Below are 22,572 nucleotides of genomic sequence, written 5' to 3' on the forward strand. Positions count from 1 at the left end.
GAATGGTTTGGATTCTGTTATACTAGCCTAAATGCCCTCTTCCCTCTAGAGAAGCAGAGATGTACTTCAAAGCCTATATGCCAGTGCTAAACAAAATTTTGTTTCTGCACAGTTTAAACCACATTTGGGAGGAGTAATATGTTCTCTTGTTAGTATTGTGGGGTTTTAAGGCATTTTTTTGGAAGATGGGGTTCTCAACCACTCTCCTCGTTGAGAATGCAGATAAGCATCTGTTTTTACAGCTAATAGAGTAGAGAGAGGTTTTTTGCTTGCTTTTGTGAGTTGCTTTTATTTTTATTTTTTAACTGAGCTGCACTTTCTGGGACAGTTGAGTTTATCCCCAGAGATGTTGTCTGTGTCTTGTGGAAGTGAGTGCCTCAGCAGACATCAGGAGATCATCATACACTTACAAGTATACTTTCTCATATAAAGTTTGTACTTATTGTGCAGATTTAATATATTTCCTGATATAACAGCAGTTACAAATGTTCCATAAATTTAAAATATGATAACAAGCTGATATTTCTTAGAATGGAATACTCAAAGGATGTATTCTTTAAGCACTGCAAAATTATACAGGGGACTTATCTTGGTTAAAATTAGTAATTTAACTAAATTACAAAGTGGATTATCCTCTTCAGTCAGACCCAATGCTAATACTCCACACAGTAGGAGATTGATATGTTGCTAAGTAAACCAAAGTTTATTTTCTTGTACTGTGGTTTGAATGTGAGTTGAAGAGGAAGTGATAAGTTTTTAGTTTTGGATGCGTGTGCACTATAGTCCCAGTACATCTGGTTCTAGGACTTACCATGCCCCATGTGCCATGCTGGTTGTGCAGTGTGGTACCTTGGTTATAAGACAATCATTGATGATTAGCTTCCACCTAAGTGGCTCCTGGTATAATTTATCTGTAAACTTGAGTAGTCAATTCACAGGTAACAAAACTTTGGCCATACTGCATAATATTAATACTTGTTACAAAACTCTTCGGATGTAGAGTGGTTGTGAATAGGAAATACTGTCCCTCTCCTTTTAAAGCAGTTCACTTCAGGCTCTATTTAATAAAGGAGATGCCACAGGATTGTAGGCAGGGTACTCATTTCCAGTCAGTTCAAAATTACTTCTGTGTACTGCGTCAGCCAAATGGTAATGTCCACTTCCCATGTGAAGTGGGTTGTCAGTCCTTCAGACCCTTGAGTTAGTAGTTCATGTCATCGTTTGAGTTGTCTGTTATGCCACTGCTGCCTCATTAACTAAGAACAATTTTTGCAGGTAGAAGGTACAGAAAAAGGGACTGTGCAGTTAAATTCCATTGCACCAGAAGGAGTCATTCCACTCTGCTTCCGCTGCATGAATCCCCTAATAGTCTGGAACAGTGCTTTCTTGTGTATATTGGCAGAAAGTAAATAAAAATTGCTGACATAAAGAATAAGCAAGAATGTTATTTAGATTTAATAAGTTTCAATCCTGTGGTACCTTTTTAATTTTAAGGTTCGTTCTATTAGGTTTTGCAAAGTAGGATGATCTTTCTTCCTTTAGAAAAGTCCTATAATAGCACAGGTTTGTGGACATAATTCCTAGTGCTTCATGAATTGGGCTGTTTGAAAATTCCAGAGCATGCCTCTGTAGTTATAAACTGTTATTACAAAGTAAAATAATCTTTGGCTTTGTCTTCTGTCCTGTACAGTGAACTGGCTTTCCCTCGTTAGGTTAGGCAGCATACGTCCAATGGAAAATGTGAATTGTTGTTTCCCTGTAGATCGCTAGGATCCTCCATTCTGAATTCTTTATTTTACTTTGCTTTAGGGCAGTTAAAGCCTCAGCAGCTCCACAGAGAGGAGTTTGTCTTCAAGGCTGCTGCTTCAAAGGATTTCCAGAGCTGGGAAAGGGACAGTAACCAGCAAACACTGACAGATCTTCCTGCTTCTGGCCCTGAAAGTGTGTGTGTGGTGTGTGTTTGTGTTTTTGTACACCTACATATTGGCCTGAAACCATCAAGTAGCATCCAACAAGGCTCATAATGAAATCTCCCCGTGTTAATGAGTACATTGGAAAGAGGGGAGAATTCGCAGAGAAAGGGGGAGGAAAATGTTTGGTCAAAAGGAATGAACCCTTGGGCTTTATGTTCAAAGGAATGAAAGTTAACAATGTGGAAGCTTAAACTGGTTTTGGCTTTAACTGTTTCAAGCACCCCTAGTGTTTTGGGGGCTGGGAGGGGGGTGGAATGATGGCCTCAGTATAATCTCAACACTTGGTATGATGCTTTCCTGAGATAGAAATGGAGCTGTCGCTACTTCAACAGTACACAAGAGGTTTTTGAGAATATTGAAATCTGATTTAGTAATATTGATGCAGTGATTGCCCACAACTTTGCCTTGGACTTGTGAGTACTTGAAATATTCTTGACAGAAATCCAACCATCTCTGTGTCTTACAAACTCAGGAAACCAACAAAACCAAGGATTTTTTCTTTTTAGTTATGCATTACAGTGGAGTAGTAGATGACTCTGGTCAGCTTATCTCAGTGGAGAGGCAGTGTCTTTTCAAAAAAAAACCCACTAACTGATCACATCCAGTGATTCAATTAATTTTTTCTTACTTGGAGTATACAAGGGCTAATGGTGCAAAGGAATATACTGGCCAATCAGACTTCACACCAAAATACATCAATTTTTTCAAGACATCTAGTAGCATAGATATGAACACAAATTTAACACTATGTAAACTTGTACTCTAATTTTAACTTAGACTTTTTATTGCATGTTACAGTAATAGGACTTGTACTTTGCATCACTCAGTAAGCAAGCAAATATTAAGCTAATTTTAATGGAAGTTCCTCATCAAGATAGGAGCTCTGATAAATGAACTTTGGTATTTTGTGTTTGAATGGAGTAAGGGGTTACTGCCTCTAATTGTCTGCCCACTCTTTTATAGAAGGTTAATGCCCTGGTTGGCTGGGTAGCAGAAGTGAAGGTTATGATGGCTTCTCAGCTGGAAAGGGACCCCCCCCCCTTTCTACGTTGAAGCCTTCATGCTGTCCAGATAAAAACAAGCCTTCTCAGAAGTGCAGGAGTCCTCTAACATCTGGTTTATAAGACTTGAGAATCATTATCTTGCGATGTCCATCCAAAAATACAATGGATAAATTATTAGCGCAAAAGCCCCTGTGTGGGCATCAGGAGTTGTGCTTTCTTGAGACATTGAACATGAGACACGAACCACTGGATATTACTGCTTCCCAGAAAGAGAAAAATGTCTGAAAGTGTCTTTTTCTCTTTTTTCCCTTCCTCCCCTCTTTTCACTGGTTGCCATACTGAGTAACTGGCTTCTAGTCTGATAGTGTTTTAGGTGGCTAGAATAACAGTCTGTCTCTTTCTACAGTGGCTGCAGACAATCTGGCAGCAATCACTGTTACTTTTTAATATTTCTAGTTATTTTGAGATATCCTCCAAATGTCTCAAAGAAGGCTTGGAACACTGAAGGGGAAGAAGCATTTTTATTATTTTTTTTTTAGGAATCAGGAGGAAAATGAAATTCAGCATGCCACTATTTGTTTTTGCAATGGTCATCACCCTGATTGCCAGCTCTGACAATATTTTCACAGAAAGGGTAACGAAATAGATGGTATTTGTTCTTTATAATAACTCTTTCAGTAGAATGTCAGGACCTGCATCTAAATGAATATATTCACATTTCCATGTTCCCATTTTTTATTTAAAGCTTCCCCTCCCAACTTTCTGAAACTACTTCATACAGACTTGGTAAGTTAAAATTAGGGTTCGTGTAGCGGGTAATGTCACATTTCAAAGGTAATTTGTAGAGACCTAGCTGTGTGAACCTATAAAAGCTAGGTATGATTTTTTTTACGTATTAAGTGTTTGTTTAGTTTAAATATGTCTGTATCTTTTTTGATCAGCCTGAGCAATTTACATGCTATGCAGCAGTCATCTTCTATACTTTATTAAATATCTGTCAATTATAAATATCAAGGTTTTACATTAATGTCAAGATAGTACATCAAAAATTCATGGAATATGTGACTTTTTTCAAGGGTATTTAATACTTAATGCATTTGTGTCATTTTTCTTTCTAGATATATTGACAGGTTTTATTAAGTGTTTGTTAGGGAGATTTCATTTTTACCAAGGGACTATAAAGAGAAGCTGCATACTAAATCAATTTTTTAATCAGAATATTGTTCTTTTTTGTGTGTCTTCAGATTCTTGTAATCTATAGGGTTTTTAAGTTACGTAGTAAAATAGTCCAAGTCAGAAATCTGACATGATCAAATATGCTGATGTATCTTAACTTTAAAATAGCTACTAGAATATGGTACCATGGAATGTTATAAATATGGTAATTATGTACGCCAGGATTTTATTCTGCCTTGTGTCTTTTAAGACTGTATATTGTCCTTTATTATAATTTACTAGTGGTTTTATGTGAATTCTGTCTGGATGGTCTCCATATAGAGGCAGTCCCTAAGTTTCACTGATTTACAAATAGGGGGGGGTTACAGAGTGTTTGATGGCATCCAGAGTCTTCGCCCATGGGTTGCGTGTTCAAGTTGACTCGTTACAGAGGGACTGCTTATGTCAGATGAACAATTAACCTCACAGCAATCTGCTGATTTAATACAGATTTTTTCTCACGGCGAGGGCAATGGCAGCATGTATGCATCGTGCTGCCTGTAGGTGTTTGCTCCAAGTTCGGGTTGAGCGTGTTGGCTGGCACTCCCTGTAGAGAGTGCGAGTAGGAACTGTGCATGTGTATTGTGTTTAGTCTGTAAAAATCACTTTTATACTGTTAAGCCCTTCGTAGTCTCTGTGAGGCCTTTTGACTTTTGGTGTGTTATGGCCATCGTAATTATTGCTGTTTGCAAAATAATTTATTCCGTTGAAATCTCTTGTTTGGGCAGAGGGAGGAGAGCAGAAAGGGGCAGAGAGCAAGGACAGGGGTTATCAGTTTGCACACGCGGGGTCGACTTCCTGCGAGAAACTTGTCGACCCTCCGTTTGAGGTCAGGCAGCATGCGTTGGCACTGACGGTAAGGTATCCAAGCGCAGCCTTTCGGACGTTGGCACGATAGCTAGGGGCCGCTGCGGAGGAGTCTGGCTTTACTTTTGCGTTGCTCGCCCGCCCACGACGGGGGAGGAGGGCAGAGCGGCCCGAGGGGGCGCCGGTGGCCGGGACTGCTCGGCGGGCGCCGGGGCCGCGCGGCGGCGGCACGGGCGGGCGGCACCGGCAGGTGGCAGTGCCGGCCCGCGCGCGCGGCGCGGGCACCGGGTCTGCGCCCACGGACGGGGAGTGCGGCGGAGGTGCGGTTTCGGAAGCGGTGGCGCTCGGCAGGGCTTGTTTTCACGCGGGGTAAGCGCATGGTCCGCACAGAAGCGGAACGGTGAAGATACGGATTTTTAAGGGCTCCGAACTTCTCTGTTCGTGTGAAATACCTTCTCTAAAACTTCAGGTGCAGAATGAGACTCCAACTCTTTTACAGCCAATAGCAATGTAACAGATTAAAATGGTACCGTATTTTTAAAGTGCAACTGATCGGCTTGTATGTCCCACTGTTGGTGTTGACTTTCCCTGCTTAGTTTATCAAGCTACTGTAAAATAGATTAATCATACTAGCAATAAAAGTCGAAATTAAATTGTCACAAAGGAATAACATAGGGTGGTGTTTGTTTCTAAGAATTGTTATCTCCGGTTGAAGGCTGTCTTCATTTCTGGAATCGAGCCTGGACTGTTCTGCTGCAGCAAAGAGACCTCCTGACATTTATTGGTTTGGGTTTCAGTTCCGGTTTTCTACGGAATGTTTCGTTAAGAAGAAATAACTCTGTAAAATGTGTTGCTACAGTTAAACTCGGGGAAGTTTGTTCTGCAATGACCATATCATCGATGTGAATAAAAATCGTATGGAAATGTAGAATGCTTTAAAAAGAAAAAAAGTCAGGGAAGGGACAGCAGTCGCTGGAATTGTTGACTTCTGTCGTGCTTGAGAAAGCCCATCCAAAGGGTTAACTGGAGGGGCTGAGGGAGAGCAGACACCTGGGACCTAACACCCAATTGGCAGTCTTTTGTAATGTATAATTTGCCTAAAATTGCACACTGAGCACAAGCTTTTGTTTTCTAATTGATTTACGGTTTGAGCCACTTTTACCTCATCCCCTACTGTCCTGCACACAGTGCCAGCAAGTACATTACAGTGAGAAATGATAAATTACTGTGCACTTGTGATGCTAATGCATCAAGAGTAAAAAACTGCATACTACATGAAGCTTCATGCATTAAGAGTGTCGCAAAGATAGAGCTATGCAAAAAATCATTTGTATCTTCTGAAATAACCGTTTGATCATTTACTTCAATTCTTCTCTGAGACCTAATTGAACCTGAAGATTAAAATTTATGCTATTATGGCTTTCCATTTGTGAATTGGGACAAAGTTCTAAAGAAAGTGTGTGAGTGTGGGCTTAAAGCTACCTGTATTTTTGAAACTTTTAATAAGTTAATTGATCAGAAAAGTAACAGGTATTACAGCTTCTTAAAGCCTTTATAAAATCCAAACATTGTGCTTGTTAATGACAACTACAGTATGCATTCTCAAATGGCATTGCTCCACTTCTAGATGGGCATATGTGTAGATGGCTTAATGTAGGTGCTACCTAATCAATGTTTGTTGCCAAAACTATTTAAAATAATTTAGTCTGGTTTATTTCGGAGGTGTAGTGCAACTTGTACTGAGTAAAACCTTTACAGGTATCAAGGAAGAATTGAAAATCTTGTATGTATAATTTTTACTTGCACTTGTGAAATACCTTATTGATATCCCAGAGAAAAGGAAAAATGTGGAAGTTGGTGAAACCTAATATGTGCTTACTGTCGGATTTCTTTCCCCCACCCTGCACCACGGGTTGGGTTTTGTTTTACCTTCACATACTCAGTCCACCTTAAATTTTTTATTTTTGTACAATGTCTGTGGGTTCCAGTCTTGAAATATGAAGAAACAGATTTATGGCGGCTGCTGGGCACAACAAATTAAGTTGACAGTGATGTATGAGAGCATAATAGCATGATGATCCCTCTGTAGCGCGGCTGGATGCCTCCTGCTTCATTTGGCTCTTGTTAGGATCTGTTAGGCAGCTAAATAATGAAATTCTGCTGACTGATTTCTGATTTCTTTTCTTTCTCTTTTCACCTTTTTCTGAAACTTGCATTTCCCAGACCCATCCTAATGCCAGCAAACTGCCCTTAAAGGATTCTTTCACTTATGATGACTACAGGTTGGTCTGTCTTTTAATTTTTTATTATTTTTTTAAAATATAGTGAACAGTGGGACCCTGGAAATGCTTCATTGGTGGGAAAGCTTTATCGTTACTGAAACGTTAAATGTAGGATTTGATACTAATACACTTTATTAATGAAGAAGAAAGTAAAATAAATATGCAGATTTTAATTGTTACAAAGGAATAGTCATTATGAGCAGTTAATTTAGCCAACTGGCACACATACTCTGAGATTAGTAAGGTAATTCATTGTTTCTTAAGAAAATGATTCAGTTGACATTGCAGGAGGTTTGGGTTTTGGGGATTTTTTTAAAATTTATTTTTTTATAAAAGGCTTTATTAGTACATAGTAGTAAAAACTAATATTTACAGTGGCTATTGAACAGGAGAGCTGGAGAACTTAAGCTGTACACATGAAGCATGAGTGTCATTTGGAGGTGCTATAGGGGGTGACATAATTAAGGTAAAAATAAGAATAATTAAGATAACGAGAGCTTTAATTTTATTAAGTGATTAAAATAGCATGAATAAAAGGCATTCAGGAGGTCTTACAGGGACTTTTTTTTTAGCCTAGTTGTACTTCTGGATAAGTCTATGAAAGTGGGATTTCCAAAGCATGCCTCCTTCACTTATAGGGCCACAGAGGAACATGCCAATTTACATGTGAAGTGGTTTAAAACTTTGCAGATAAAGTACAACAATTAAAAAGAAACATATTGCTATTATGTTTCAAACCGTGTTTGTATATCAGAATTATCCACAATTTTAACTTGCTTTTTTAGAAATTAAGTAGATTTCAATTTGATGATATCTTTCTAAGCAATCTCTAGTCCTTCTGAAAAAATCCTTCTGAAAGTCTAATTCTGTATATTAAATACTTGTTAGTAGTGGATTCAGTGGGAATTAAAATTATTTTTACCTTCTCCTGGTGGTGTTCCTCCCTGCCCTCCCTCCCCAAACCCACAACAAATATATGTGTTAAGGCCAGAACATAGTGAAATTAAGATTATTCTTTTCCCTCTGGCATTTAATATTAATTTTTGTCTGAAATAAAAATTAAATTTTAGAAAATACTTAAATGTTGAGCTTTTCTGAAGATTCTTAGTTTAAACAGGTAGCTGGCATTTCCTTTGCTTAACCTGAGTTAGAAGGATTTTGAATGACGTCTGTGTGCTAAACTACGTTATACTTTCTTCATTCTTTTTACCTGGATATCTGTTTTGGGCTATTGGTGGTTTTTTCCCCTCTATTCTGTTAAGCAGAAAATTTAGCAATACTGATCTAAACCAAAAGTTCAGAAACTGAAGAGAAGCACTTTGCAAAATATCATGCATGTGTCAGGTGAGGACACTGGTTTCCAGTGCATGCAGTACATAAGCTTTTTAGAAGGTATTTTTCCCCTCACTCCCTGGCTCTTACAAGAGTGCACATAGATGAGAGCTACTGCTGCCAAGTAGTAGCTGTGAACTACTCTGACGCCTGCAGGAATAGCTGACCCCAGGTTTGGGATGCGTGGTGAGAGGTACGTATGCAGTGAAGGGTTGGGGAAGCAGAAGGCGACATCGGAGTGGGCCCTGGTTGAGTTAAGGGAAGGTATGAAGGTTCTGTTGCAAAGAGTGCAGAAGAGGGGTGGGACTGCAGTCCTGATTTGGGAATTGGTCTATGTGCATGCCTTGGAAACCTAGGAGCTGCTGCTTCTCCTGTAAGTGGTATTGCCTTCCACTGTTACTATAGTCAGTGTGATCTTTAAGAAAACTAAGTTTGGAAACTCCTAGCCTAAATGACTGCTTCAGGTTGGACTACAGCCAATCATATATTGTTGTTTTCAACACTGACCATCTAATTTTTTTAATTTCTGTAGATGGGCAGTTTCCTCTGTTATGACACGGCAGAACCAGATTCCAACAGAAGATGGTTCCAGAGTTACATTGGCTCTCATACCTTTATGGGACATGTGTAATCATACTAATGGACTGGTAAGGATTTCTTCAGTGTTGCTGAAAGGCTTTAGGGCTTAAGTCTTAAGCCTTTCAACTGCTGTAGAACGGTTTCATAAGACTTTTCATTATGCTTCTTAAAACAGGTATTTTATCTTCCCGAGTGACCCTAAAAAACTAATATCTGAAAGAAAGATTTGTCAGTTTCTAAAATGTCTTACGATAGCTTTTCAGGGAGAACTTTCTTCATCTAGAGAAAACTTTAGAAGTGATTGCGTACTTGCATACAATTATGTCTCATATACATATAATGTGCTTTTAAAAGTTTTCAGTTACGTGATACCTTTTTTTCCAGCCAAGTTTGAATATTCTTCTGACATGGAGTTTTGTTTCTGACAGGCTGAAAAAGATTCACAATACTGAGACTAGGAAAGCAGACAATGATGGAGGTTGCCTCTTGTAGCTACCACTAGGGAAAGTAGTCAGAAATTTGCAACTAAGAAATACTGCCTGCTCTCCTAACCATGCCCAGAGAGCCTTGTTATGGAGACAGTAACAAGAACAAAGCCTATTTCAACAAAAACAGTACATCTGTTACTACATCAAAGAAACAAAATGCAAAAATACTACTTTAGGGCATATTAAACATTTAAAAGGTGACATATGTATCTAGAAAGTCAGACCTGCTGACATTTTGGCTTACGTGAGCTAGTTCAGAAGATGAGGTCTTGATTTCATTAACAGGCTAGTTAATGTTGAAGTGAGGAAATGGAAACCCGTAAGAGGATAGTTTATCAATGTTATTTAGCCCGTCTCATGTACGCTTCAAAATTCATATACGCTAATTGTGTTTCCAGTAGATAGTATTATTTATTGTAAGCAGTGATTATGACCATACTATTCAAGTAATCAGGTTCTGTTGTTGGGAGAGTTGACCTGTGTGTTAGGACAGCAGCATGTGCTAGTATTGTTGGTATAAGAAAAGCCTGGTTTGAATGAACAAATTGTAAAGCAAGTTGGTTTTCACTTGACATTTAGCTAATTTATTACTATGACTGTACCAAATATAGCATGATAGGCTAGGCTACAAAGTTGCAAGTGTTTGGGGTTTTATATTTATTTGTGTTTCCCTATTAAAAGGTGATTACATATTGTTCTTTAACAATGATTCTTGCCTTTCACTATTTGTTATGCAATCCCATAACTTTGATTTAGTAATAAAGATTGTATGAGAGTCTCCAATATAAAGAAAATTGCTTAAAATTCAGAGATGTATATTTTTGTAATATAAGGCTTCGCTGCAAGCATCAGTACTTCCTGGACCCTTTTCCTGCTGGGCATCTCTTTCAGATGCTTTTGCAGAGACTTGTCTGTATTCATTAGACAACTCGTAATGAATGCCTTCAGAGTTGGGATTAGAGGAAAGAGGGAGAGAATTAAGGTTCTGAGAGGGAAAAGATTAAGTAGCCTATATTAAAAGAGCAGCTAGTTATGTTGTTATAATCATTCAAACTTCTATTTAAATTGATAAAGTAATTTTTATTTTTATTATGCTTTTTGACAATGGGTTTGATATGGAGCCAGCCTCTGGAGCCAAACCTGCTAGTGCACTAGTGTATCAGGGTTGGAAGCATTTTTTTATGCTGAAGTGTATCCCAAGAGGGGGTGGGGGGCGTGGTGCAGAACTTAAAATATTTTGTACGTATATGCAGACTTTACTAATTTGTTTCATATTTCTACAGAAACTAGTTTAGATGGTTATAGATTTAGGAAGGATAGACAACTGTAATGTTGATAATTGGCTAAGAAAAGCTACTAAACCTATTTCTGTTGTGTGTTAGTTTCCTTCTACTATTAGAAATAGGGAAAAAAACCTGCTAAGATAACTGTAAGCTGTCTGTATTGTAGTTTATATTATTGTAGAGTGAGATGAGGGTGGGTTCTGCTCTAATCATACCACATCCCTTTAAAATACATGAAGGGAATTGTTCTTCATTGCAGGAAAGTATGAAACAAAAGGTGGCGTTATATGCACCCCGTCTAGTCTATTCCAAACATAGTGCTGAAATACTTCTTGAGTCAATCAGCTACTATAGATCCCAGTTCTTGCTTTATTCCACAGGGCCCCTATCCATGAGCTAGAGAATAAAATGCTCTTTGGGTTTTAACTGGAGCTAGGTCCATCCAGCTTTTTCTTGCTTCTGACACTGTTAATTAGATCAGCCTGCCTCTAAGAACTATATCAAAATGGTTGTCTTCATGCATTTCTCATTGTTATTCTTTAGTGGGATTGTATTTTGACAGTCAGAGGTTGATTACCAGTTCTGTCAGAGCTTTAAATAAGCTACATTCTGCTGGGCTGGGTCCATCCTTAATCACTGACCAAGCAGACTATTGCATACTTTATACACAACTTGAAATTCATGCATCAGTCTGATTCAGAAATAAAACTGAAGGGATGCAATTTGTCAGCTATCATGTGGGAAGAGAAGTAAACACCCTGTTAATTCTTACGTGACTGCTATTAAAAGAAAGAGGAAATAAGAGTCTAGCACTCCATTATGCTTTATAGAAAAGCCTTTCAGAAGTGCTGCTGGTTTTGATCGTTCTTTTAAAAAAGGCAAAAATACAAAACAATCCCCAAAACAAGCATTACTCTAGTGAAGCATGTTTAAACTAAAAGAATCCTTCTCTTAACATACTGGAATTTCCCCAGTCCTTGAAAGCCTCCTGTTCCACAGGCATTTCAAGAAACTGGAATGGAGTTTTCACATTCAGAAGTATTTCATTAAGTTTACACACAAAGAAAATTTCAGGACAGGTCAAGTGCTGTCAAGAGTTCCCTTTTTTGAATGGAAGTTGCAGTTTTTCCCAAGATGACTGTATTTGAACTTGGAAGGTATATTTGTCATAGCAAATCCTCTAGCACTTGCAACGTGCAATTAAGGGTTAGATAACCTTCTAAATGAGACCGCTGAATTAAAAATTGTTCAGTCCAGCATAGTGAATGTACATGAACTTCCGCGTTCAAGTACTACAGCCTGTGTTTTGCAGTAGGCTGTATTGCATGACTCTCGTGTTCTCTTCTGATCTCAACATTCCACAAACCCATTAAGAGACCTGAAGTGATGGCATCCGTACGCAGAGCAGTTCTGCAAGCCTCCGCAGGGTCAGGCCACCCATGCTTGTGGCTGCCGTTTTGGATTTGCTGCATTGTAGACAAGTTGCCCACGCCCACTTTGAAAGCACTGTTTTGGCTGATGATGCAAGCAGCGTAAAACTATTAATGTGTAACCCATCAACCAAGCTTTTAAAATAATCCATGGAGTTCTGTCTTTGGACAAACTGCATCCAAGGTGGGAATCAGGGTATACCACAAGTCACATGTAAGTCAGCTTACAGACAAGTATGTTTTCATTTACAAAGGCTGAGAGACAATCTTTGGCTTCTGTTAGGTTTTTCCTCAGGCCCAGAGCTTATTTTTCTGTAAGTTAGCTCTGTCAGTACTAAATTCAGAATACCTGCCATAAAAGTTGCTTCCTGATTGTTCAGCAGCTTATGGTCCATCCTGTGGCTGCATCTGTGCCTGCATCTTTGGTAATACTATTCAAGAACATGCTGTTTGTCACTTTAAGAAAGTATTACATTTTTAGGATAGCTTTACTTGTTAGTGTGACCACTTTATGGTTTTATAATTTTTTTTGGAAGAGAATTTATCCTCTTCCATTGCCTCCTACTATCAAAAAAATCCTTTTTAACATTTTAAGCGTATTACTTAACTTTAGATAAAGGGTTTATTTGCAAGTAAATTATAATTCTCTGAAGATTGTATCCCCCAAAGATCCACAGTTACCTAATTCTTTTTCATTGAGAGATCAAAAATGTGCTGGCAGCTGAAGGATAAAGCATAGCGCATAGAGCTGTCAGTGCCTTGCTCCCTTGGGCCTCATGGGAGTGACTGAGAACTCCAGAACTTTATAACAAGCTGCTGGCTTTGGCATGGGAGTGTCTGTGGTCTGTGGAGGTTACTTTCCTCAGAGCCTTCCATTCACTTCAGGTAAGTTTTATTTCTTCCCTTAGATTTCCTTAACGCAGAGATTTTTTTAAAAAAGGTTGCTCAGGAATTGTAAAACAATTACTACCAGCTATGGTGGGGGAGATAAATATAAAATGCTGAAGGTGCTTTTGTTACTCTTTCCTTGGATAGATTACTACAGGCTACAATTTAGAAGATGACCGGTGTGAATGTGTAGCGCTTCAAGATTTCAAGGCTGGAGAACAAGTACTGTAAACATTTATCTACATAATTGTTTAAGTTTTGTGGGCATTTGGTAACTCCCTACAAAATTTTAATAGCAGAGTGGTGCGGATTAAGCCCTGATACATTTGAATTTTATTATGCTGAGCTGATTTTGTGTGAGAAAACTAAGTAAGTGCACATTTTTCAGAGTAAGATATTTTCTATCACTTGGTAGACCCCAATGTTAGGAGAGTTTTGATTCCTCATATTTTAGAGAACTAGTTGAAATATTTAATCACTTGTAAATGCACAGACACTGAGTTTGGTATTCTGGATGGGATTAATAAAAGGCCATACGCAAAGGACCAAAGATAAATGTATTTTAGATTTGGGGTGTCACTTTGTCTGCAATAGCAGATTGTAGAGTCTTTCCCAAAAATGTTTTTGGTTTATGTTTCTTGTTAGTCTTCATTTAACAAGAGGTTAAATGCAATATAGTTGCCAGTCATTTTACCCATGTTTCCGTTCCCATGCTTAGTAAAAATGAGAAAGGACCTAAAAATGTACTCCCTCCCTTTCACACAGGCACGCACACATGTACGCCCCACTTCATCCTGAAACAGAAAGTACCAAAGGGCGAGTCTTAGAAAGATGCATGGAACAGTTCAGAATCCACTATTTTGTTCAGAACTGCTAAGAAACAAAAATGAGTGTTAAAACTAGCGATGCATTGAAGACAGTGGCTCCAGGAGTGTAGGAAATGTCCGGCAAGAGGGTTCCTGTGCTCTGCCAGCAGCCAGTGTAAGCCCTCAAGTGTAGTAGCACTCCATTTTTCCTGCTGCTTGTGCAACTGTAGTCAGCATGGCCAGAAAAAGACTTTTGCCTATGAAAAATCCTGAAATGTTTTGTAACTCAGTCTGAGTTACTACCTTTAGTGTATTATTTTGCCAGTCTTACACTTAATAATATTTTGATTTTCATTTTTCTTATGTATTCTTACCTTCTTTTTTAAGAAAGGTGTATCTGAAAAAAAATGAAGTATGTCTTTCCGGAGGTATATTTATCCTCATTGCTATGCTGGGGTTTATGGTGATTGTATATTTTTTTTTTGTGTTGCTCTTAGAATTTGTTATGGTAGTCAAATATTTGCCGGTTTTTCCAATACCGGTATGATGAGTTAAAAGGGGTCCACAGTTTTTCCAGAAGTGATCCAATTTATAATTTTCCACACCTGGCAATGGATGTGTCATATAGCTGTTCTGGCTGCTCTCTCCATTTCAATTGTAGAGGCTTCCTCTATTTTGATTTTATTTTATTAGTTTCACTTTGGCTGCTATTTATCAGATTTTTTTAAATTTCTGTGCAAACTTCTAACTGTTAGCGGCATCATTAAAGCATTTTAATTATATAATGCTTCAGTCTTTTAATATACCGTACAGATGTTATTTCCTACAGTTTCAGCAGGAAGAGTGTATGATCCTTGCTTTTACTACTAAAAAATGTGAGGCAGCAGAAGTCCACAGAATCTATCAAACACTGGCCTTGAATAAAGCAACTTTCTCATTCTGTTTAATTGGCTTTTTTGTAAAACAGTCTTAGAGTGTAAGAGTATACTGTTAAAATCTCCACATGGTATGTGACTTTTAGTTTAATATGACATGTATCACAGTATTTTTAAGACCTGAGAGTGTTAGCAACTCTCTCCTTAACCACTGCCTTAACATACCCAGGCAGGTCACTTGTTCATTGTATGAGTGTGTTTATACTATAATGTTTACTATAATTTAATGCTTAAGCATTTAGTGCTTAGGATAAATAGTTCTAATCTAAAATTGAAAACAAAGTAAGTAAATGCCATCATTAATGTTGTTGATCCCTTTAGAGAGCACTGTGCCTTTCTCTGTCAGCGAGAGAGGAGTGTAAGCTTCCAGGTGTCTAGAGCATTGCTGTACCCTAAGGTATTCTAGAATGTTAAGGGAGTTCTGTAACTGTTGCAACTTTTTTCTGATTGACAATTCCATTATCAAACAAAAGGGGAAAATACCCACTTGATGCGGGAGAAGACAATTGCTGCTCTGACCTCTTGTCCCATGTATTTCATACAGCCTTGCCCTGAATTAAATGCTTTTTGCAGGTTATATTTAGGAACTTCTTTTTTAATGTGAATTAAAGTAACCTTTTTGCTTTAGATAAAGAATTCAGTGTATAACACAAGACTAAATACTGGCTGACAACAGACCAGATCTCTCTGTATGATATACTTGGTATATCCATGCCTTACAGTAATGCTAAAACAAAAGCAAGGTTGATCCTTCGGCAGAGTAGGTTACTCTTTTGGGTGAACATACGGGGGGAGGAAATGATGCCAGAAACACCGTTTCTTTTAATGGGCCCTCCTTGTCTCAGATTTTTTTTAGCCTTTAAAAAGGCTAAAAATCTTTGAAAGCTTATTTCCCTATACTGATATTTTATGACAGTGTGAGGAAACAAAGCATTTTTATTTGAAATTATAGAATAAGAACCTCTTCTCTCCTTTCAAAGTCTCTGTTACATGGATATGTTTACATCTACCTCTAAAGTATATTGCCACACTATATACAGCATTTGAATCGATACTAGAAGACAAAGCGTGTTTCTTTATATAACCAAATATACCTTGTACTCAGAATAGTAACTCTTTCAGGAAATAACTTTCAAATTATGTCAGTTTTGTGAGCTGATCTTAAGCTTTTTTCCTGTCTCTTCACTTCTCTTTTCATCCTTCTAGATTTACATTTTTTATGGCACTCGGTCAAACGCTGAATTTGTGATCCACAGTGGTTTTTTCTTTGATAATAATTCACATGACAGAGTGAAAATAAAGCTTGGCGTGAGTAAAAGTGACAGGCTGTATGCTATGAAGGCAGAGGTCTTAGCTCGTGCTGGTATCCCAACGTAAGTAAACCACAATGCCATGGGGTTTTTAAAACACTTCCAAAGTATATAGTGTCCAGTAGAGCATATATAAAGCTCTGTTCTATGATAGTTTTCTTAGGTGTAATATTTGTCCTGTTCGTATAGCAAATTGAAGTTATTGTAATAATATTTACAGAAGTTCTCTGAGCTATATTATCATCTAATTTGGACCATATATCAGGAAAAAAGCCTTTGCTTTAATAACCATTTGAACAAAAACAGAGCAAGGATTAATTTGAAGCAATCTGTGGTTTTTCTTTCTTTCCTATCCCTTGCAGACATACTACGATGCTCAGTATGTGAACCACAGCATTTTCCTTTAGTCTTTTCAGTCCAGAGGGTACTGTTAGGAGCAGCAGATGTGAAACATTGCATTTTCATGAATTTATTACGAAAGCCGTGTAAAAATAATTGTAAGTGTAAAATTGTAGAGATAATTGTTCTTTTCAGATACAGGTTAGGGAAGCTTTTTTCAGTTTGAACTAGTATTACCTAATTTCTTGAAAGTTACTTTTGTAACAGTGCATTTATTGTATACTTTAAGGTCTTTCATGTTGAAATAAGTTCAAAGGTATGACAATAGAACTTGCATTTACTGTTGCTGTTGGATTGTTTCTTTTACTAGTTCTAGTGTTTTTGCCTTGCACTCCACTGAGCCTCCAATCTCTGCCCAGCTTCTGGCTTTCCTTCGAGTGTTTTGTATGAGTGAAGGTAAGATGTTTTATAAAGATAACCTAATTTACATTCGGTTTGGGGTTGGCTTTGTTTGGTTTATTTAATGCGGGAACGTGATAGACATTTGTAGAAAACATTAAGTTAGAAGATCGGAAAAGTTGAGGTTAAAAAGGGATCTGTAAGCTAGTGAGAAACCCAATCTTTGGCCGTGTTGTCTGAGGGAGTTTTCAGTAACATAGGCCTTTCTGGAACTCCCAAAGCATGAGGTGATGCAATTTTAAATTTTTTTTAATTATTATTATTTTTTTAATCTCCCAGGCGCTTGTGAATGAGTGCGCTTTGGAGCTTCAACTTTAGTTCTTAGGTTTAAAAATGGTTCACAGAACAAGATCAAGTGAGACCTAGGGGTTTACATGCTTAAAATCACAGCATATTAGCCATCACTGTTAGAATCATTTAGGTATGGAATTGGAATATTCTGTACTGTAGGAGAAATATGGAAGAGGCATTTCAAAATTGAGTATTTTCAATATTTTGGTAATTCGTAATCTAAAATCAACTTAATGTATTTGCAAACTGTCTTTGTAGTGTTTCTCTTATGTTAGGGGGTTTTATGGGGAAAATATATGTACAATTAATAAATATTCACCTAATTTGTGCATGTGAAACTTCTGATTAATTGTTTGTAATAGCTGCTTGCTGGTTAGATGCAGTTTTGGAGGTTACAGATGTGACAGTTTTTCATAACAATGAGAGAATTCCCTTGCAGTTAGGGATACTGTGTGGATGGTGTGGATTTTAATACCAGTAGGCATACTGAAGTTGTTAAGTTTTTGCATGTGCTTTATTTGCTTTCTTTCATGAAAACAACCTACTGTATTTAGGGTCATGCCTTCACTGCATCCTGTCATCCATCTTTTAGAACTTATGAAGAAATGAGAATAACGTACAATAGTTCAGTTGTAAGGGACCTACAATGATCATCTAGTCCAACTGCCTGACCACTTCAGGGAAGTACATTCAAGTAAAGAAAAATTTAGGATGACGATGAGGGTGTGAATTTTGGCTCAGAGAAGAAAATATAGCTTGTAAACATTTTAATTACATTACTCTGATAAATGATTGTGCTCAGTTTATTCATATGTCTTAAATACTGTATAAGAAAACTTTACTGAGAAACTACATGCGAGTGGTTTGTGAGGTTTTTGGTAGCTGCTTTGCAGGAGTGAAATGTGGTAATTAAAAGATTAATGGAATTTGTGTAATTTCAAGGAGCTGATTAAACATTTTCCACTCTGTGTGAGGTTTGTTTGATGGATGTCTTTTCTGACCAACTGTAGGGAGTTTCTGCTACTGAAAAAGATTACCAAAATAATAGGAAAAATAATTCCATTGCTATTTGCATACTCTCTGGCCTGTTCCTTTTATTATCAAAAAGTTCGCTGAACTCTTCAAAGAATTACTCCCTTTTGTTTATCAAGTATTACACAAAACATTCCATCTTACTGTTACACAGTTATGCTGTGTAGGAGAGGCTATGATATATAAAGTATCTTTATTTCAGAGTGGAGCGGAAGGTCCATTTTCTAACCTCAAGACTTCCAGTTGCCTCTTTGAGGAGAATCCTAGAAATAACCAGCATATCTGATAATTCTTACTTGGAGATGTTTTTTTGTTAGCTGCTCAAAGCTATACTATTGAAAATAAATCTTTCTGCAGTCTGTCAACTGACAAAGTGAATGATGAGATTGTTTTTAACGGACTGGTTTTATACTTGTTGCAGAAGAGCTGAAGGAACACTTGATAGGTGAGCATGCCATTGACAAAATCTTCACTCTGGGGAACTCTGAGTTTCCTGTTAGCTGGGACAATGAAGTTAAACTTTGGACATTCCTAGAAGCCAGAGCATCCCTTCTTTTGAAAACCTATAAAACGACTGTGGAGGTAAAATTATCATTATATTTAATTTAAATGTCTGAAATGTTTTGTGTTATGATTGCAGAAAAAGATATTTTGTCCCCCATCTTGTCTTTACAAACTTTAATCTGAATGTTAGTACATAATTCATTCTGTACTTTTTTAAAGTGTAGAAACAGATTTGCATTATCTAAGGAAAAGCAAATACAATTGCAAAAGAAAATTTTGTTAATGTAATTTTGTTAATGCATTTTTTCTTTGATTCTCCTAATAGAGGCTACTTGCTTTTTCTCTGCAAGTAAAATGGGGAATCACTTTCAACTTGTCTATTAGTTGCATTCTTCAAACTGCAAAGAAATGTGCTACTATTGTGAGTGTATAAGTGAACCTACATGTTTCTTATATTTGAAGTCTCCTGCCTTTGCTTGTTATGCAAGCTGATCTATGTGGAGAAATTTTTGGCTTCTTTATGAATTCTTGTCAAATTTCACTGGGACTCCATGCAGACCCCCTCATTCACATATGTCCATTTGGCTCAACCTGAAGAACCTGGTGTCGCTTATTGTTAATGCACAGAGAGAAAAATTGCGGGATTTTTTTTTTTATTGTGGTGTTTGTTACTAACAAACTTGCTTTCTCTTTTCTAACAGGATGATAAGTCCTTCTTGGAGACCCATGACCTTACTTCACATGCGATAATGGCTATCAAATTGCGCTTAGGTGAAAAAGAGATCTTGGAGAAAGCGGTAAAGAGTGCAGCTGCTAGCCGAGAGTATTATACCAAACAAATGGCAGATGGAGCTCCACTTCCTAAATATGAAGAGAGCAATATTGCCTTGTTGGAGAACACTGTGGCAGACTCTAGACTCCCTATTCTCTTGAGAAACCTAGAAGATGTGGAAGAGCAAGGGGACTTAAAGATTGATGAAGCTATTGATGCTGAAGTCACAGAGAATGGGTTTGTAAATGGTGAAAACTCTCTATTTAATGGGACCAAATCAGAAAGTGAAAATCTAAATAAAGAGAAGAGCAACAGAGAGACTGAAGATGCCAAAGAATCTTCTTCAGAAAGTACTGATGAGGTTAAAGAATAGTCCTAAAATTTTACTTTCTTGTGAAATTAAATTAGCTGAAGTTTATGAACAGTGCATTTATGTTGGTGTGTTTCTTTGTTAACATTTCTCTTTCTGCAGAGAAAAATGGTTTTGCTGCTTTATATGAAAATGAATTTTTAAGTTATTTAAAAGATTTAGCATCCCTTTTCAATTAAGATTGCCATCTTGCTTTCAGGCAAAAACTGGGGAAAGAGGTGCCTTTGGAAGATTTTGCAGCCCTTTGTTGAACCAAATGTATTTTCTTCCTGGGGAAGAATTAAGCTCTTCTATCTGCTGTGCTTTTGTTGTTCTGTCACTCTGACTACCGAAATTAAAAGCTTGCTCTGCCTCCTGCCAAGAAAAGCAGAAGGCAGGACTGACTCGGTATTCAGCATGAAGGTGGGAGAGCAGTACAGCAGAAAACTGGATAAGAGGATCAGAAACTTGGGAGACTGGAGGAAAACCTGTTTAAAATGAGGTATGCCAGTCCAGCAAAAGGTAAGGTGGCAACCTTATGATTGGTAGTTTTAAATGTTGATGAGAGTCAAATTGTATACACTTAAAGTGATCTCTGAAGATTTCAGTTTACTTTTTCTTTTGTTTACTGTATAAAAATATCTCATCTTCCTTCTTCAGTCAGTTAGGCTGCTACAATACAACATTCACCAACTTTTAAAGGCTGACTTCTTTTTATTTCCAGACGGTACCTTTTATTTACAAGGTTGGCAGTGCTGCTGGAGAGTTTGAAACCAGATAGGCCAAGCCACAGCTTTAAACTGTACTGTTCAAAGTGAGGTCGCTTCCCAGATTCTTCAGGTTTTCACAACTAGCTAGAGATTTTGAAAGCTACACTTTTGACTAGACCATTATTAAAAGGAAAATGATTAATATTCCTGTCTGCTACTCCTTCATTTCTGTGTTGTTGGATGTAACATTGAATGTGACATGGTTGCCTGATGTTACTCAACTTCGTCTTTTGGTTAAGATACTAATTGATGCTGTTTTCTTGAAGGAAATGGCAGCCAGGCTTATGTATTTTTGGCCCAAGTCCAGACCACAGCCAAGTCTGCAGTACGCTTTGCCATTTAGATTGTGTCTCTGTCTGATGCACATTTCTTGGGATAACTCCACAAGTTAAGCAGGTGTCTGTCTCTAGCAGTTTTGGTCACCCTCATTACTATATGTTTTAACTTCTAGGTGGAAACAGTACAGTCCTAGCACAGTGCAATATCAGAACAAGGGTAGTTCCAAGGCTTGACTTTGAAATTACCTGGGTTTTGGGAGGAGAGGAGGGTGGAATATTTTTATTTTGTGGGTGAATGGACTATAAAGTGATTTAATTCTGTTTTCAATATTAAGGACTTCATCTTTTACCTTTGTATCCTTAAGTTTAAGATAATGGATAGAATGGACAAGCTTGGACGATTGTTTACAGCTCAATAGATGTTGCAACCTGCTCACCCAAGATCAGTTGCAGTAAAATGTCTTTTGGCATATTCATAGTTTTATTAGATTTTGCTTCTTTTATACTGCAACTTGGAAAATGTGTTTTTGCATAAATCTTTGGTGCAATACACATGATAAGTAGTGACTTTCTTTCAGATTGTCATAGCAATTTTGGTGTTCAGCTAGTATCAGTGTGGGGAAAATAGAGAAAATAGTTTTTTAAAAAATATTTCACTAAGAATGGCACGTTGCCATTGCACCTTGGATATTGCTTCACCACTAACAAGATGCTGGACCAGTATTTTTGTAACTATATGCTGCCTTTGGTAGAATGTTATGAATTGTTGTCTTGACAGCTTAAATGTCGTACAAAAGTCATTACATTTCGGTTTTTATTAGGACCAATATTCCACTTCTGTTTCTGCCACTTACATTGCACAACATTGTACTAGATACTATGATGCAATTCTGAAACTAGCCTTCCCTGAAAATTATAACTGTAATTCAGAATTTAAATGCTTTGATTCAATCTGATACACTGTATTTTGTTCCAGTATTTGCTGATATCTATGGCTTAGCAAAGCCTGTGGTCAACACAGGACAGAATATGTGGGTTTTGAATAAAATATAGTTCTACCATGTCTTCACTAGTGAGTGTATTATGCAAACAAAACCTCTACCTGCTACCGACTGCTGTATATTTTGGGGTCTGTGGGGAAAGGAGTATCTGTCCACTTGTACAGATAAAGATTAAAGGAGAAATAGCTGGCAAAAAAAAAGAGGGATTTTTTTTAAAGAGAAAGGGAAAGTCGTCTATTAAGCGCATGGTCAAATTCTTACTCTTCATGTTAGTGTTATTTAGAAAAATATGTTGCACACAATAAAAATAGTGAGTAATCTAATTTTGTAATTTGCATTTTTCCTCTGTGCATGTAATGGTTTCTCAGAAGCACTAACCTAAAACTTAAGCTTTTGAAAACTGAGGTGGAAACAAAAAAAATTGGCACTGATGAGCCCTTATTAC

The 22,572-nt window shown here is 37.5% G+C and overlaps 1 protein-coding gene across 1 annotated transcript in view; it reads left to right on the plus strand.

The window, feature by feature from the left end:
- The window catches only part of SETD3 (SET domain containing 3, actin N3(tau)-histidine methyltransferase), a 38,692-nt gene extending 16,336 nt beyond the window's left edge, over positions 1-22,356 (plus strand). Inside the window, exons 6-12 of the mRNA XM_059819409.1 lie at positions 7,223-7,281; positions 9,146-9,260; positions 13,429-13,503; positions 16,229-16,395; positions 17,042-17,127; positions 18,875-19,035; positions 19,659-22,356. Of these exons, the coding sequence (XP_059675392.1) occupies positions 7,223-7,281; positions 9,146-9,260; positions 13,429-13,503; positions 16,229-16,395; positions 17,042-17,127; positions 18,875-19,035; positions 19,659-20,102 (1,107 nt within the window). The 3' untranslated portion in view covers positions 20,103-22,356. The remainder of the gene's footprint in view (positions 1-7,222; positions 7,282-9,145; positions 9,261-13,428; positions 13,504-16,228; positions 16,396-17,041; positions 17,128-18,874; positions 19,036-19,658) is intronic.
- The last annotated feature ends 216 nt before the right edge of the window (positions 22,357-22,572 follow it).

Source organism: Gavia stellata, chromosome 7, assembly GCF_030936135.1.
Source record: "Gavia stellata isolate bGavSte3 chromosome 7, bGavSte3.hap2, whole genome shotgun sequence".
Lineage (NCBI taxonomy): Eukaryota > Metazoa > Chordata > Aves > Gaviiformes > Gaviidae > Gavia > Gavia stellata.